We start from the raw sequence: 15,787 nt of genomic DNA on the forward strand, positions 1-15,787 counted from the left end.
ATGCTAAAGAGTAATTAAGAGGGAATAAAAACATGCAGCATGATGTATCACCTATGAATAACAACAAATAGGAAAAAATTAAACACAACTCGCATTTATCCCTGGCTGCTGGTTTACTGTGCAACATAAGGATTCATTTTCCCTGTGCCTGCTGCTCTAGCAGTTGTCACACAGGTGGTGATCCTCTCAAACACTGGCATTGGAACTGCCCACAATGCACCCTTAGGGCTCAGACCAATACTCAAACCTCAGGCTGTGAGACAATCAATGCCTCTTATATGGGGTGTACAATTATCTGCCATTAAGGGAGATTTCTTAAGATCGTAGTGTTCACTCCCATTGCATTTTGACTGCACAATTATTAGAACACAATTATTAGAAAATGGGGGGGGGACGGGAAGGGAAGGGAAGTGGATGAGTGGATATTATAGTTCATTAACCTGCTTTCTGAAAAAATATATGTAGGTTGTCCTTCCCTGGAAAGAATGTGCTTGTACACTATTACGTTTAGCACACCTGAATTCCAGCCCCAATTATTTAAAAGTAGAATTCAGCACTGTAGCAACTACCAGATATTGCTGAGTTTAGCTTTTTCTTCTTATAGTGAGAATGATATTTCCAGCAGATTTGGATCGACAGCTCTGCTCTTTGAACCTGCAAATAACTAATTTTAAAACCACATAGCAGCTGGAAAGGCTGCTTCTGTCTTCCCTAAACAATTTCCCTTCGACTACCATGCGCTGGCGGACAGAGATGTAACACCTTGTCGGGAAGGCAGTGGGTAACCAGACCTGTAGACAACGAGGTATCCTCTTTTGGCAAAGGGCGCTAATTTTTATGGCTTTGATGGGAGGGGATATCACCGACTGACGGGTTTCGTGCCCGGTTGCCTCGGGCACTCCTCGGCCCCACAGCTCGGGCCGGGTACCTGAGGGCGGGAAGGGGGGCGGCCCCCGCCCCTCTGAGGGCTGGAGGCGGCGGGGCAGCCGCCCACTGCCAGCCCGCCCTGCCCGCTGCCGGCGCTGGGCTTCGGGGGCGGCAGCCGCTCCTCTGCTGTGGGAGCTGCCTCCGGGGGCCCGGCCCTGCCCGGCCCGCGGCTCCCCCGAGGCCATGGTGCGGGCGGCCCGGGGGACCGGGCGGCGGAGCCCCGCACGAAGCGGAGGGCGGGGGGCGAGCTGCCGCCGGTCCCGCCTCGTCCCCCCGGCAGGCAGGAGGCGCCTGGCGGTGCCTGTCCTCGCGCCCCGCTCCGACGTGCTCGGGGCGGGGGCAGGAAGGGGATATGAAAGTGGCGGGGACGGGAGCCCGCGCGGCGGGCGTTGGGGCTGAGGGGCTCTGCGAGACGGCACGGGACGAGCGGCTCCCTGGCCCTCAGGATGCTCGGCAGCCCGAAGCGCGCCCGCCGCGGGGCCGTGCCGGGGCCGCGCCCTGCCCCCGGGGCGAAGGTGCCGGCCGGCTCCCGGGAGCGCCGCTCGCCGCCGCTGGCTCCGCGGCGCCCTGAGCCCCGCGTACGGCTGGCGGGCGGCGCCGTGATGCCCGGCGGCGGCAGCAGGGCCCCGACGTAGCGTGGCGGCGCGGCAGCCCGGTCCCGCGGGCGGAGGATGGCGTGTCGCGGCGCCTGCTGCTGCTCCAGCGCGGGTCGCCTCAACGCGGACAACGCGCGGTTCCTCCTGCTGGCGGTGCTGATCGTGCTGTACATGCTGTGCGGCGCCGCTGTCTTCTCAGCCATCGAGCTGCCCACGGAGCGGGAGGCTAAGGAGCGCTGGGAGGAACGCCTGGAGAACTTCACCCGGCGCCACAACCTCAGCCGTGCCGATCTCCAGCACTTCCTCCGGGAATACGAGGAGGCAAGCGTGGCCGGCATCCGCGTCGATGACATCCGGCCCCGATGGGATTTCACCGGCGCTTTCTACTTCGTGGGCACCGTCGTTTCTACTATCGGTAAGCGGCGGGACGGGCGGGCACCGGGGCGGCGGCGGGCCAGGGCTGGGGGCCCGGGGATGCGCTGTTCCTCTCCTCCTCGCCGGCTCACAGCGGGCTCGTGTCGGTGCCCGGGCACGGTCCTGTCTCTTCGCTGCTCCTTTTTTCGCCTTCTTCCTTCAGAGAGCCGCTGCCGCGGGCGCGCCTCTCGCGGGGAGCCCTCGGCTCAGGGAGCGCCGCGGAAGCTCCGGGCAGGCGCTGGGGACCGAGCTCCGGGCAGGCAGGGCAGCGGACACAAGGATGCTCTTCGCGGGTGTCATTTGCCTGCGCGGATCAACTTCTCCTCGGGATACGGTGGTAGACTTTGTGAGAGACCAGTCGCATCCAAAGCCGAAAGCTTTAAACAGTCCTGTATGTCTTTAAATTCTGGGAAATGTTACAGAAAATCTTAGATCTGGTGTTTTCATAGGCTGTACGCTCAGGGCCCTTTCTGAGGATCGTCTGGTCTTAACAAGAACCCTTATAGATTTTGTGGTGTCCAGCTGCAAAGTGTACAACGATTGGGTTTTGAACCACTCGGCTTTTTGCTCCTTCAGGCTTTTCAAGGCAGAGCCGTCAAGTCGGTGGGCACAGTTTATTTCACTTGTGAATAAACCCAAGTTTATTCAGGCTGAAGGAGCCTTCAGGGGAAGGTGATACTGAATAGAAAATCCGAGCAGTCCGACAGGTGTACATTAAGATGAAAAGAGATAGCACCAGGAACTGACATAAGCACCCCAGGGAGCCCACGGGTGTCAACAGAAAGGCTTCATTTAGGCATTTGCAGACAGCTAAAAGCCTCGGAGGAAGTGAGCTTTCTTTAGTTAAAGACAGGCAATCTGTATGCAGTTATCACTGTGACAAATGGGATCATTAAATCTTAGTAATGGTATAGCCAGTTCACATCAGTCCCTCTCCATGAATGAAATATACATTGTGGTATGGTTATTTAATTCTTCAGGAAATCTCCACTAACAGTTAGTTGGGGTTTTTTTTCTGTAGAGGAGATTAGACATGTCTTGCTTTATGTGGGATGTATAAGAGTTTGCCCTGTCCTGCAGCATACTCCCCTCTAATACTGAGTTTTTTTAAGTCTGGGGTTATTCTATTGTTAAAGATGTCATTGGGCTGGTTTTGTATCTTGTCAGTGCTTCAAGATTTGAGTAGTTTGTGTCCTTAGACCTAAAGAACTTTAAGACCCAAGAACTGCGCTTCAGTGTTCTGCTGAACTGGCAATTGAAAATAATTTATTATTGTTAAGCCCATTTTTGTGGATTGCTGTAGTTTGCTTGCCATTATAACATGTCCCTTGAAGTGTGCTTCTTGTATGATCAAAATAAGTAAGCGAGTTTATGCGAACATTTGCTACAGCCATAAGATCATAGTAAAACGATCAGATCAGATTGGACCAGATCTCAAGAGTTCCACCTGCTTTGCATCTATTCCTAGAGATGGTCAGTTATATGGGACTTTTTTTTTGTGATGTTTGTCCAAGATGCCATTTCAGACCTGCACTGTTGGAGATTCCACAGCTTCAGCAAGGAACCCAGCCTTGTGCATTATTACCCTGAGGTTTTCCTGATGTCTGCCTTACTGCAGTTCAGTGACTTGTGTTATTTTTCTCTTGCCATCCTTTGAACTCTGAGAACGACCTCTTAGGTACTCAAAGACCATTGTCAGTGTGTCCCATCTCTCAGTTCAGAAAACCACAGTGTTGTAACTCCCTTTGCAGCGATGCGGTTCCTTTTCACAGGTGTTAACTGATGCCAGTATTTCTACATTAAGTTTTGTCTTATTTATATAAGATTGTTAAGGAGAGAAGCGTATCTGTGATCCTGCTAGCTCCAGATGATCACAAACACAAGTATCCACTTACCCACTCACACTTTGGTAGTTTCTATGACTTGCTGATTTCCATTGCTCATATTTTATAGCTCCCTTAATGTTTCTGCAGAAATGTCCTCAAGACTCCGTTTTCCTTCAGACTGTGTATGGTCTGGAGACTCTGCAGTTTACATCCTGTCCTTTCTTTTGACCTGACATTGCTTTTCTCAGTCTTATCAGTGATGACACTTTCTCAGTGGGTTTATGAATTACATCATTCTTTCTTAATCTTGTCAGCAGCATTGCACTTCATCATATCGATAGCATGTCTCTTTTTTAATCTTCTCAGCAGAACTTCTGCTTTGTGGGACTGACTGTGCATTTCAATGATTTAACTTAGACTGTGCTGCAGGCTGGGCTCTCCAGGCATTTTCAGGATTGTGCTTTGACCAGGTCTCCTCAGATGTGCCACTCAGCAGTGTTCTCCTGCAGGCAACAACACGCTCATTTGTATCAACCATATTGGCATCCTAACAATAGATTTTGTTTTACACCTCTAAAATCAGTATTTTGTCTCTCTTCTCAGCTCTTTCCAAATAGCCCACATCTTCTTTCATGCCCTAGTACAGTGCTCCAATATTAATATATTATTCTAGCTGCAGCCTTGCTAGTTCTGAGGAAAGTATGAAGGCTTATTTCTTGTGTTTTTCAGTCTATACTCCTGGTGGCTCTGTACATTCCTCAGCTAAATAAAATCTGATGTCTTCAGTTAAAAACAGTTTTTTAGGAATAGGTGCTTATGACATATTCTTAATATCAGCTCACCTTCTACACTCAGTACTATGTGCTGGTGTAGAAGCTTTATATTTAGCAGATAAGTTGCTGTAAAAACAATTTTTTTTTAAATAAACTTTGTGGGGTTTTTTTCTCTTTTGCATAATAGGAATTATTTTGCTACTCCACCAGAATAAATTTGTATCTTCCAGAGTAAATAAGGTGAACCTAGCCATTTTGATTTATTGCTAAAGCATCAGTCAAACATTACTTGTCACATCAACTGCTTCCTGCTTTAGCTAGAAAGAAATACCATAATGTATTTCAAAGGAAAGTAGAGTTTTGCAGTAACTAAGGGAATAATCTTGTCTTTTTAATTAAGATTTGCATAAAATGTTAGACACATGGATTTTGGAACATGGTATCAGTGCATCAAGTCAAGAGGTCAAAATTAACCAGCCTGTTTTCATTTGTCAAGAAAATACAAAGCTAAACAGAGCTGAACTAGTAAAAATAATGAATTTCTAAGGTTAGTAATTAAAGGGTTTGTTCCATAAAAGTGTTTATTCCTATCAGTGCTCAGCCTGTAACCTCTAATCTTGATGGGTCTTTTGAGCAGTGGTGTCCAGTGTGACCCACTACTAAAGTTTCCTTTGCAGTAAGGGAGACGTCAGGGGTGAAGGAACATAACCACAAATACCTGCCCAGCTAGGAGACTGCCTAGACTGTCCAGGAAGCGATCCCAAGGAATTAGATGGTGTCAAAGCCTCTCAATCCCATTAAGGCAGATGCCTAACTAATCCACACATGTCCAGTGGGCTCCTCTAAAAGCTCCCTTTGCTTTCAATCTACCCTTTGTCACATAGTGTAGTGTCCCTTTTGCCTAAAAATCAAGTGGCAGTAGTAATATCTCAAGATGGAAGAGTTTAAAGCCACTTCTTTCTCAGTCAGGACTTGAAGCAATTCCTGTGTCTCATCCAAGTGCCCTGCCCACCAGTCTGGGGAATAATTTCAAGGTGGGACTCTCAGTGTTTTCTGTTGAAACTATTCCACTTTCCATGGCCTAATAAAACATCTGAAGACCAGAAAATAAAACAAGATTAAGTCTCAATTTTCAATTCAGTGAATATTTATGTGTTTTATACAGAGACATATTAGGTAGGCTCTGGGTATTCAGCAGCCTTAGACTGTAGGGTCAGTCATCATCAGGTGCTCTGATATCCTAGGACTTCTGTGGTACCTTGGCACAATAGTGCCTTCAAGAAGTAGGGACCTGGAATAAAATGTACCTTGTTAAAAACACATAGCATGAAGCAACTTCTCAAAGTGACTTATGATATTCCTGCCCTTTTCACAGGCCGCTGGAAGTTGGAGGGGATCTCTGGAGATTGTCTGGCCCAACCCCCACACTCCAAGCAGGGCCAGTGACAGTCAGCTGCTCAGGGCTGCATCCTGTTGCAGCTTGGGTATCTCTCTTGATGGAGACTCCACATTCTTTCAGGACACCTAGTGCCAGTGTTTGACCAACCTCATATTATAAGAGGGTCTTTTTCTCCTATTCAAATGGAATTTCCTGTATTTCAATTTGAACCTGTTGCTTCTTGTCTTCTCTGTGTGAACTGTGTGAGCAGTGAGGCAAAGGAGGAAATTATATCATCTTCACAAAATGAGTTACATTTTCTGGAGAAATTGTTAAAATTTGCATCCTTCCTCTCTGCAAAAAGTTGCAGCAAATTGGGCTGGAGGTGTAAAGTCTGGATACAAAGTGAGAAAAGAAATTTGTCAACTGGTACATTACCTGAGGCCCAAAAAATAAAATTGCCTGGAGTGAAGGCTGGGATTTTTATAATAGACAGCAATGAGCAACCACATGGTGTACTGTACAGAAGGGATAGAAGGAGTTATACATCTCCTTTAAGCAGCCTCATAGAGAGGGTTGCTCATGGAAGTGTTGTTTGCTAATGGGAAAGTCTGTATGGGGTGAAACAACTGCAGTGTCCATGTTATAGCTGTGTCATGAAGTGAAGGAAGGAGTTCTGAAAAGTGTCACAAAGTGCCTGTTTCCTCATTTTCACCTGTCAGTGCAGTTCCTGCTGAGTGGAGTTACAGCTGTGCAGAAGAAAAGTGTGTGTGATAATGCCCAGCAAACCGCCAAGGTCATTAAACCCAGAGAGCTGGACTTGTAGCCTTGAGGTCACCCTGTCTTCCTGTGTGTTGTCATATTTCAAAAGTTCTATACCTTCTCAGTGATTTCTCATGGGCAGTTTCTCCCGGCACTGACTCCTTCACTGCCAGATATCAACCTCAATCTCTCTACACAGTACAGACAACAAAGTCCAACAACTCCTCACCTAGTTTACCAGCTCTTTTGTAGCACTCATCTTCTTATTGGACACAGCTGTGGCCTATTAAGGGCAGGCCTGTTCCTAATCTTTGGGGATTAGTACAGCTGCAACTCCTCAGGTGTGAGATTACCTTCTGCACTACCTTTATTTTCTTACATTCTATCCCTCCACACCTGTGTACAGACTGAGCAGAGTGTGGCAGCTGCAGTAAATGCTCCACGTGGGGCCATGGCCAAGCTTAGTCCTGGTGTCACAGAGACCACACTGTCTGCCCTTACCTAACAGTACCATGCCTGAAGTATTTACAATCATAGAATTGTAGAACATCCTGTGTTGAAAGGGATCCACAAGAATCATCAAGTCCAGCTCCTGACACTGCAGAGGACAGCCCCAAGAGTCACACCATGTGCCTGGGAGCAGTGTCCACACACTTACTGAACTCTATCAGGCTGGTGCTGTGACCACTGCCCTGGGGAGCCTGCTCCAATGCCCAACCACCCTCTGGGTGAAGAACCTTTTTCTAATATCCAACCTAAATCTTCCCTGACACAACTTCAGGCCAATCCCTCAACCCACTCACTGGTCATGAGAGTGAAGAGATCAGTGCCTGACCTTCCCCTTCCCTCCATGAGGCAGTTATAGGCTGCAGTGGGGTCTCCCCTCAGTCTCCTTCAGGCTGAACAGACCAAGTGACCTCAGCTGCTTCTCATAGAGTTCCCCTCGAGGCCCTTCATGATATTCATGGTCTTCCTTTAGATGCTCTCTAACAGCTTAATGTCTTTTTGATATTGTGATGCCCAAAACTGCACACAAGCTGCAAACAGCTCCAATAATTCAAAATGGCCTGCCTGCTTTAGCCATTGAGCCATAAGTAGAGCAAGAAAGGCCTCTCTAGAGCAAAAGACTCACTGAAGTTGTCATTGCCACCAGCCTTGGATTTCATCTGTTAATAAACTAGAACATTGCCCACCTTTGAAAGACAAGTTAGATAGTATACTCTAACTTTACCAAAAGCTTTCTATAATATATGACAGATCTGTATAAAGCAAAGATGTAGAGAAAATGTGAAAAGTTGAACATTGCTTATAATGATAGGATTGTCACCAGTCTCTGCTATATACAGAACAGGGTAGAAAACTTAAAGCAAATAATATTGTAGAAAGGAAATACAAAATTAAAGCAACCTGGAAGTCTTGCTTTTATAAGCAAGATCTAAAAAAGGTACATGTGTGATGGCCTAGCATGTTCTCTCTTGGACACTGGTTAAAATAAAGGTTAAGCCATGTGTTTGTAATCTACAAGGTTAGGAGAAGGGCCAGGTCTGGTCTCACATTTAAATTTTCTTACTTCTGTTACTGTCAGTCATCCAGTTTTACAGAAGATATCTAAAATAAATCACATTAATTTGTATGTCCTAATGTGCCTATTCCCTGACTAGAACGAAATAGCTGACATGTCAAATGCAAAGGTTCATACTTCTGCTATTAGTGTTGAAATTTTGGTGGAATAAATCCCACCCTGTCAATCTACAGGTGGACACCCAGGCAGCAGCAGAACTAGATCAGCACCGTTGGCAGTACTGTCTGTAACTTCTCTGCCACAGGTTCTGTCCCTCTCTCATTTAAATGAGATCAGTAAGCAGTTAAAAACACTTGAATTCTGTAAAGGAAATCATGTTATCAGTTACACTCTCTCAAGAAGATCAGGATTAGGATTTTTGTGAGGAGTTGGCATTTTCCAGGGCATTACTTTATAATAATATGGGGATTTCTCTGTTTCCAGGCGAATATGCTGAGACCTGAGCACAAATTCCCTAGTAAGCTGTGAATCATATAACAAGCTAAGAAAAAACCTTTCTGGATTTGACTTTACCCTAGTAAGTGTAGAAGGCAAATTCTATGACCATGTGGTGGCAGAGTTCATTATTCTTCAGAGGGAAAGGAAGAAGTACAGAAAACCAGAGGATTTTGAGAGTAAAGGTTTAAATACAGATCTGCAGTTTTGAATCTCAGGGGAACCAAAACAAAAGAAAAATTATTTAAAGGGGACTTTCAGTTTCCTGGACAAAAGATATGAATGATCCTGGCTCAAGGGATCCAAATGTGAAATATAGAAGGAGGACAGGAACTACAGTAAAAGACAAAGGTATAGATTTTAAGTTAATTTCTGTCACAAGAAGAAAGCATACAGAAAATGGATAGAAAATTACATCAGTGAAGACAAATAAAAGGAATAAAATGGAAATACATGAACAGATACAAAATTATGCTATTAGCAAGGGGTATCATGGGTGATGTGAACTGATTCATCAGCACAATAGTGATGAGAAAGACTAAGAAAAACATTGCCCTGCTGTACAGAAAAGAGGAAGAGTTCTCAACAAATGATTCCGAGAAGGCTGAAATGTGATGTTATGGCTTTTTCTGTATCAGTCTTCTGAAAAGGTCAGCTCTGAACTGTTGTGTGGTACAATTAACACTTGTAAGAAAGGGGAAAGTAAAAAAATAGTTAGAATCCCTAAATCTGTCAGATCTTTTAAAATCATTTAAGCTAACTCAACTGCATTCTAGAATATGCAAAGAAATTACTATAGCAATAATGGGCACTTTGGCAACACGTAGAAGGGTTTAAAATTCCAGGCAATTTTAAATGATAAACATTTTGCCAGTCTTTATGAAAGGAATGATGGCAGGAATAAATAAAAGACAATGGGCTTAAATTGCAACAAAGAAGATTCAGATTGTATATGAGAAAAAGTTTTCTAAATTAAGTGAAGCAAGTGTGCAGTCTGCCTAGGAGTGACACAGAGATTTCATCACCAGAGTCCTTTACACTCAGGTTAACCAGACAGTTCTCAAGAATTATGCAGAATCCTTAATTCCCTCATTGTGCAGTGAATGGATGAGATTACATTTTTCTGCCTCTGCCAGGGCTTTTTTCCCCAAGTTCAGTGATAGTATGTGCTCATATCCTTAAAAAAAAAAAAGGCAAAAAAAAAAAGCACTGTGTTAATCACACTGCATATAGAGTTTTGTTCTTTTGCTGTTTTTTACTTCTATTTTTAGAGTGCAGAAAAAAAGAATTTTTTGACAAATTTACACTAAACTTCTTAGATTTTTTTTTTTACCTTCAGGAAATAAACCAACATTTTAATATTAGGATCAAGCGGGTCTTGAGATGTGCCATTATGCTACCCTGGTTGAAATATGTCTCAAATTAAATAAACTTTAAACCAGACCAAGATAGAACTGATCATGGACTGAGAAGTACTTACTTAATTAAAGTAGTGAAATCAGATATAACAATATCTTTACTGCTGCTGGAATGAAAAAAAAAAAAACTGGATGGAAAAATAGTCATCAAGAAAACCAGCTAAAAATAAACAGGAGGTTACTTTGAAGAACTTGGTCCTGCAAGGAATTAAGTACTTTGCTGGGAGTCTCTGTTCTGGCAGCTGTACCTTCTTCTGCTTGTGTTTGATATGCTGGTATGACTTGGAGACAAAGAGCATGAGGAAAGTACTGTTATTGTCCATTTTTTGCACAAAACACTGCTGAAAATTGAATGTAGTCCTTCAGGCGACATGCAGCAGGGACCATGCAGGAGCCCTGTGTGTCTGAATGAACTGCTGGCCTCCATGCCCAGGCTATTGCACTGCAGCCCTTGCCCAGAGGGGAGGAGATCCGGGCCTTTGCAGCTCCCTGGCAGACTGGGCATGCAAACACCAGGCCAAGGAAAGCTCCAGGAGGTGTGGCCTTCCTCCAGATAAGCCAGGTGGAGAATGCACCCGTTCCCCAGCCAGGCCACTCTCCAGCCTGCTGACCTCATGAACTGATAGCCCTACTCTTATCCTACTGCTTCTGCCAAATACTCACTTCCAAGGAATCTCTCTTTTTCCAAGCCAGCAGTTCCCTAAGGAGCCTGAGCTGGAGATCAGTGCTACACCTTGTGGCACTCAGCACATGAGGGTTTTCTGACTAGAGTGGTGACACAATTCTCCTATTTCCTGGAGGAAAACTTACTTTTTTAATTGAAAGCAGAAGCCTAATCAGGACTGAGAAGATTAGGCATGCCATGAAGTGGGATAAGTTGGATGGAGAAAAGAAAAACACTTATTTAAACAAATTACTTGCTGGTTACAGGACCAGGCTTAATTTGTCCCGTGGATGAATTCTAGGAGCAAAGAGGGTCTGGGTATGCAGAATAGTGAGGATGACAAAAAAAAAAGACTATATTGACTTAAGTGATTATTAACTAATAATCACTTTAAATAGTGATATATATTATAGTCATTAATATAAAATAATTATTTTTACTTGGATTAACCCACATATACCAAGAGGGAGAAATTTGTTTAAAATTATATTATACATGCTGGGGCAAGGCTTGCAAACTTAAATCCCAGTGTTAGCTGACTGTCTCTGACTGTCTTAACTGAGTTTTTAAATAATTTGGTCAGGATATAAAATTCTGAAGATAGAGGCTTTCTTACTGTTTCTGTTTACTGAGAGATAGTACTTTTGTCCAGTGGAATTATCTCTGCTCTTAAAGGTTCAGCTGACTGGTATACCAGCAGTTCACATATTAAAGATTTTCAGCACATTAAGAATACTTAAAACCAGAATTGTTTCAATATTAAAAATGAAAAAAAAAGAACTTTTGTAGCTAAATAGTGAAATATTATTTTATAATTTAAATGCCCAGGGAAAATATTTAATATTATAGCATGGAGATTTTTATAGCATTCATAAGACTTCAGTTCCATTGATTTCACACTGCCATCCCTGAAGGCAGAATATGGCTCGTGGAAGTGTTTCAGACTTCTTGAGAAGTGAAAAATCAATATATCAGTAGGTGCTGTTGATTGCAAATATAGCCCAGGCTTTTTGCAACCTCAAACCAGTTTTGAGTTTGAGGTGGTTTTGTTCTCACAATGAGAATATTAATAAGACCCTAAATGTGATTTTATTCACACACAACTAATATGCCTATTTTAAGTGTGACTGTTTTTAATAGAAAGTAGTTCTGCTGAAAATCTGATAGTTATCAGTTATTAGAAAAGTAAAGAAGTGGAAAGCATGCATTCCTTCAGTGTAAAAATGTAATATTGCAAAAAAACTCCAAACAAGTAGCAAAACATTGAATTTAAAAGTACTAAAGGCAGGTGCAGATTTAAAAAAAACCAGTTTCCTATTTTAAGCATGTATTTGCATCCATTTTGTGCTTTTCTCAAGGCTCTTTTTTTGTAAGTGGTCAGAACTTGACAGAAACAGCTGTCCAGCCTTCTTGCTAAAATAGACTGTTCCTCATGCACATCTGTGCTAGTGGTTCCCTCATTCTTACCTGCCTGTAGGGGCAGCTGAGCTTTATTGATTCTCTCTAGTAGAGGATAATGCCCACCAAACAGGCACAATACTGAATTCTGTATTCTTATGCACACACATGAAGTTATTAACATAATCAAGCTCAAAAATTTTAAATCACTTAGAGCAAAACCATGTTCCATTAATGGCATGGAAAATAAATATTATAGTCCAGTTAGGTGCAGAATTTTTTTTCTGAAGTTATTTCTATAAAGATATAAATAGAATAGTTCTGTTAGGGTAAAATAATCTCTACAGATGCAACTTTTCTTTCATATTGCAGAACAGTTCCTTTTTATAATATGTCTTCCTTTTGTAGTCTTCCTACATCACATCTCTTTTCAGTTCCCTGTATGCTATGTACTGGCACTGTTTTACTGTTTGTTCTAAGAAAAATATTTTGTAATGGCCAATTTCTCTTATTTTTCTAAGTAGGAGTTAATTTTGTTACACAGGCTGCTCTTCTTCCTTTCATTTGTCATGTATAATGCTTTAAATAGAAATTCTCATCTGCTCGCTAGAGTGTACCTCATCCCTCTCAGGCAGCAATATTCCTGGTTTATCAAGTCAGCAGGTCCAACTGGATTGTGCCTTAATGAGAAGGTTCTTAAGACTGCCTGCGTGCTCCAGGGAGCAGTACTGGCCATTCTTTCCTCTTTCACCACAAATTTAAACATCCTTGTGCTGAAGGAGATGCTGCCTTTCAGACCAGCTCTAAACCAAAACCCTGCAACATTAGAAGAGTCCTGGCACCCTCTGTAAAACTTTGGCCTTGCCCATAGTTTAATTGTGATCCTCCAGGTAAAGGTACACCAAAAGAATTCTCGCCATGTTTTCACTGGATGCTGTATTCTGGCTGTTCTCTGACACCCCATGGGGTACAACTCTCAGAAGTTAGAGTATTGAAGTATTGCAAAAAGAAATAAAATATTTACTCATGGGTGTCCTTAGTTACTCTTGACGGCCATTAGTGACAGTTTCAATGTTCCTACATTTGTTCCTTCCAATTTCTTTGTCTGGACTCCAAATGAGCAGAACAACAGAAGGTAGCAGGTAATAGGCTTGTCATAACAAAACACTAAATATTTTGTAATTTATGCAGCTGAAGCTGTATAAAAAAAAGCTTTGCAAATTGTCCTTTTATAAGGAGAAAGCTTCCTACTAGAGATGTTTTTTCTCTATTGCTCCCCTAGAATGATTTATCTCCTGCCTCAAGAGCTGATTCAGGAGAGTACTGGAAAAAGAAATTAACTGGATGAGGTTTTATTGTAGAAACTTTTGAACCATTTTCCTGTTGTGTTTAAAATTGAGCATGTAAATAACGAAGTGGGTAAATTTTCAATCATTTTAAAAGCCATCTATTGCACTGTACTTCTATATAGATTGTAAAGTGTTTCACTACTCAAATCAAGGACAAAATACTGAGTTTGGAAGTAAGATTTTATTTAGTCTTCAAGTCCATGTCTTATCTTGGAACACTCTTGCACTGAGGCTATTGCATATAATTTTAAGATTTTTTTAATCTTACCAGCATTCAAAGGGATAAATACTGTGTCATATAACCTGTCTGCAGGACCTTCTCACCCTGAAGAAATCATTAGTATGACTCAAAATACACACAGATTTTGTTTATTAGGTGATTTTACAGTAATGTTTTATAACACACTTGCAATTTTAATTTAGTTCCCATTAAATAAAAAACATCCAATATCACCCATTAATACTAGCTCATGTATTTACTCTTCCTAAAGTTCTTTCCCATTATAACTGAGGCTCATCAGCCTAAATATCACATCATAAAAGGATATATAAATCCTACTTTCAGTCTTCTGTCCACATTAAAGGCTGAGCTGCAGTTATCTGGATATCATCACTCTTTTTAAGCAAACACCTGAGCAGCAAGCTGGCAGAAATTAGGAGGGAAGGACCAGCAGAAGTGATCAAGGCAACTGCAGACAAACAGACCTCCCTGTAACGGGTCAGTAGGCAGGCAGGTGTTCAGGATGAGGATCACAAGCTTACAGTCACCTGCTGAGCTACAGCAGCAGCACAGGTGCTCACTGTGCCTTGCTTAAACTGAAGTGATCAGCTGTCTTTTAGTGCCACTGGATATTATCCAGGTTAAATGTCTTTGTCCCTCATTCTCAGGTGCTTCAGATATTTTGAAGACATAGGCCTGGACAGAGAGCATGTTCAGTGTGGACACTTGCCTTTTGTTAGTGAAGCTGGTTTAATGGTGCCCTTGGCAGTGTTTGGTTAACAGTTATCAATGACCTTAAAGGTCTTTTCCAACCAAAATGATTCTGTGGTTCTATAATCAGTCCTAAGATAGATTTTTGTCCCTTACACAATTAGGGCATTGCACAATTAGGGCATTGCACAGTTGCTTGCTCCTACAACATTTAATTTCTTTATTAATTACCTTGAGCTTTAGCCTTTGTTGCTGACTTTCTAAAGAGGAAAAGACCTTTAACATAATGAAAGGATCCATTAATTAATGAAGTAATTTATTTCACACAGGAAATGCCTTTTTTCTTCTCACCATTTCAGTGGGAAATGTTTTACTCCCTTAGACCATTTGCACAAAATATCATCACTTGGAGTAGGTGCAGTTTGCGCTTTCTTTGTCTGTGGCAAAGGCTTAAAATTGGCATAATCTCATTGCAAGCAAGAGCTCTGAAAACTTCATCTACATTTACAGATAGGGGAGAGACCCATCCTGTGGCTGTTGTAAGAATTTCTCGAACAAGGAGCTAATGTGATCCAGGAAAATATTTAGGATAAAAGTTATCTCTCTCTGTATATATCACTTCCCTCTTGTCTCAGCTTCAGCCTGGCATTCCTGCTGAGAACCTTCTCCTGTGCTGTCCTGAACATGCTGGGAACCTTCCTAAGGATGTAGAAAATTATGCAGATTTCTGCACAATCCTTGTTGCAGAGATACAGCTCACATTGCTGCAGCTACACCATGAGTGCCACTGGTAGGATCTATATCTTGATGGCAGAACATTTCCTCCAGGCTAAGGTAAATTAGGTTGCAGAATATTTGTGATTTCATTTCTGAAGTGCTACTCCATGATACAGACCAAGGTATCAAATGGAAGTGTTTCTTAGCAGAACTGTTTACAAAGCAGACACTCAAGTACTGAGGAAGGAGCTGGCTGGTAATTGGTAACTGGCCCAGTAAAGTCCTCAACTCTGCAACTGTTGCAGGATGCAGTGTTGGTGCTCAGAGTGCCACAGGACAGTTTGCAATAGCACTGTCTTCAAAGGAGTCACAGGAAGCACAGACCTCATGGAGCTAGTTCAGGCTCAAGACACCATTCAGATACAGAGATTCCAAAAGTTTCTACAGATCATACACAAAAATATATCTGCAGGAATATATTTTCTCATTTTTCAAAGCAGCATGGAGCAGAGAGATATATAATGCCAGGGATTCTGCACACTGCCAAGTGTTCCAAGGACTCCACTTGCTGAATCTAAAAAAGAGTGCTTTCTGGAACCTTTCTGGTATTGGGACAG

At 42.8% G+C, this 15,787-nt stretch overlaps 1 protein-coding gene across 1 annotated transcript in view; it reads left to right on the plus strand.

Annotated features, from left to right (window-relative positions):
* The first annotated feature begins 1,598 nt into the window (after positions 1–1,598).
* Positions 1,599–15,787, plus strand: part of KCNK13 (potassium two pore domain channel subfamily K member 13) — a 50,249-nt gene continuing 36,060 nt past the window's right edge. The window contains exon 1 of the mRNA XM_030949586.1: positions 1,599–1,938. Coding sequence (XP_030805446.1) covers positions 1,599–1,938 — 340 coding nt within the window. The remainder of the gene's footprint in view (positions 1,939–15,787) is intronic.

The sequence above is a fragment of the Camarhynchus parvulus genome, chromosome 5, assembly GCF_901933205.1.
Source record: "Camarhynchus parvulus chromosome 5, STF_HiC, whole genome shotgun sequence".
In the NCBI taxonomy this organism is placed as follows: domain Eukaryota; kingdom Metazoa; phylum Chordata; class Aves; order Passeriformes; family Thraupidae; genus Camarhynchus; species Camarhynchus parvulus.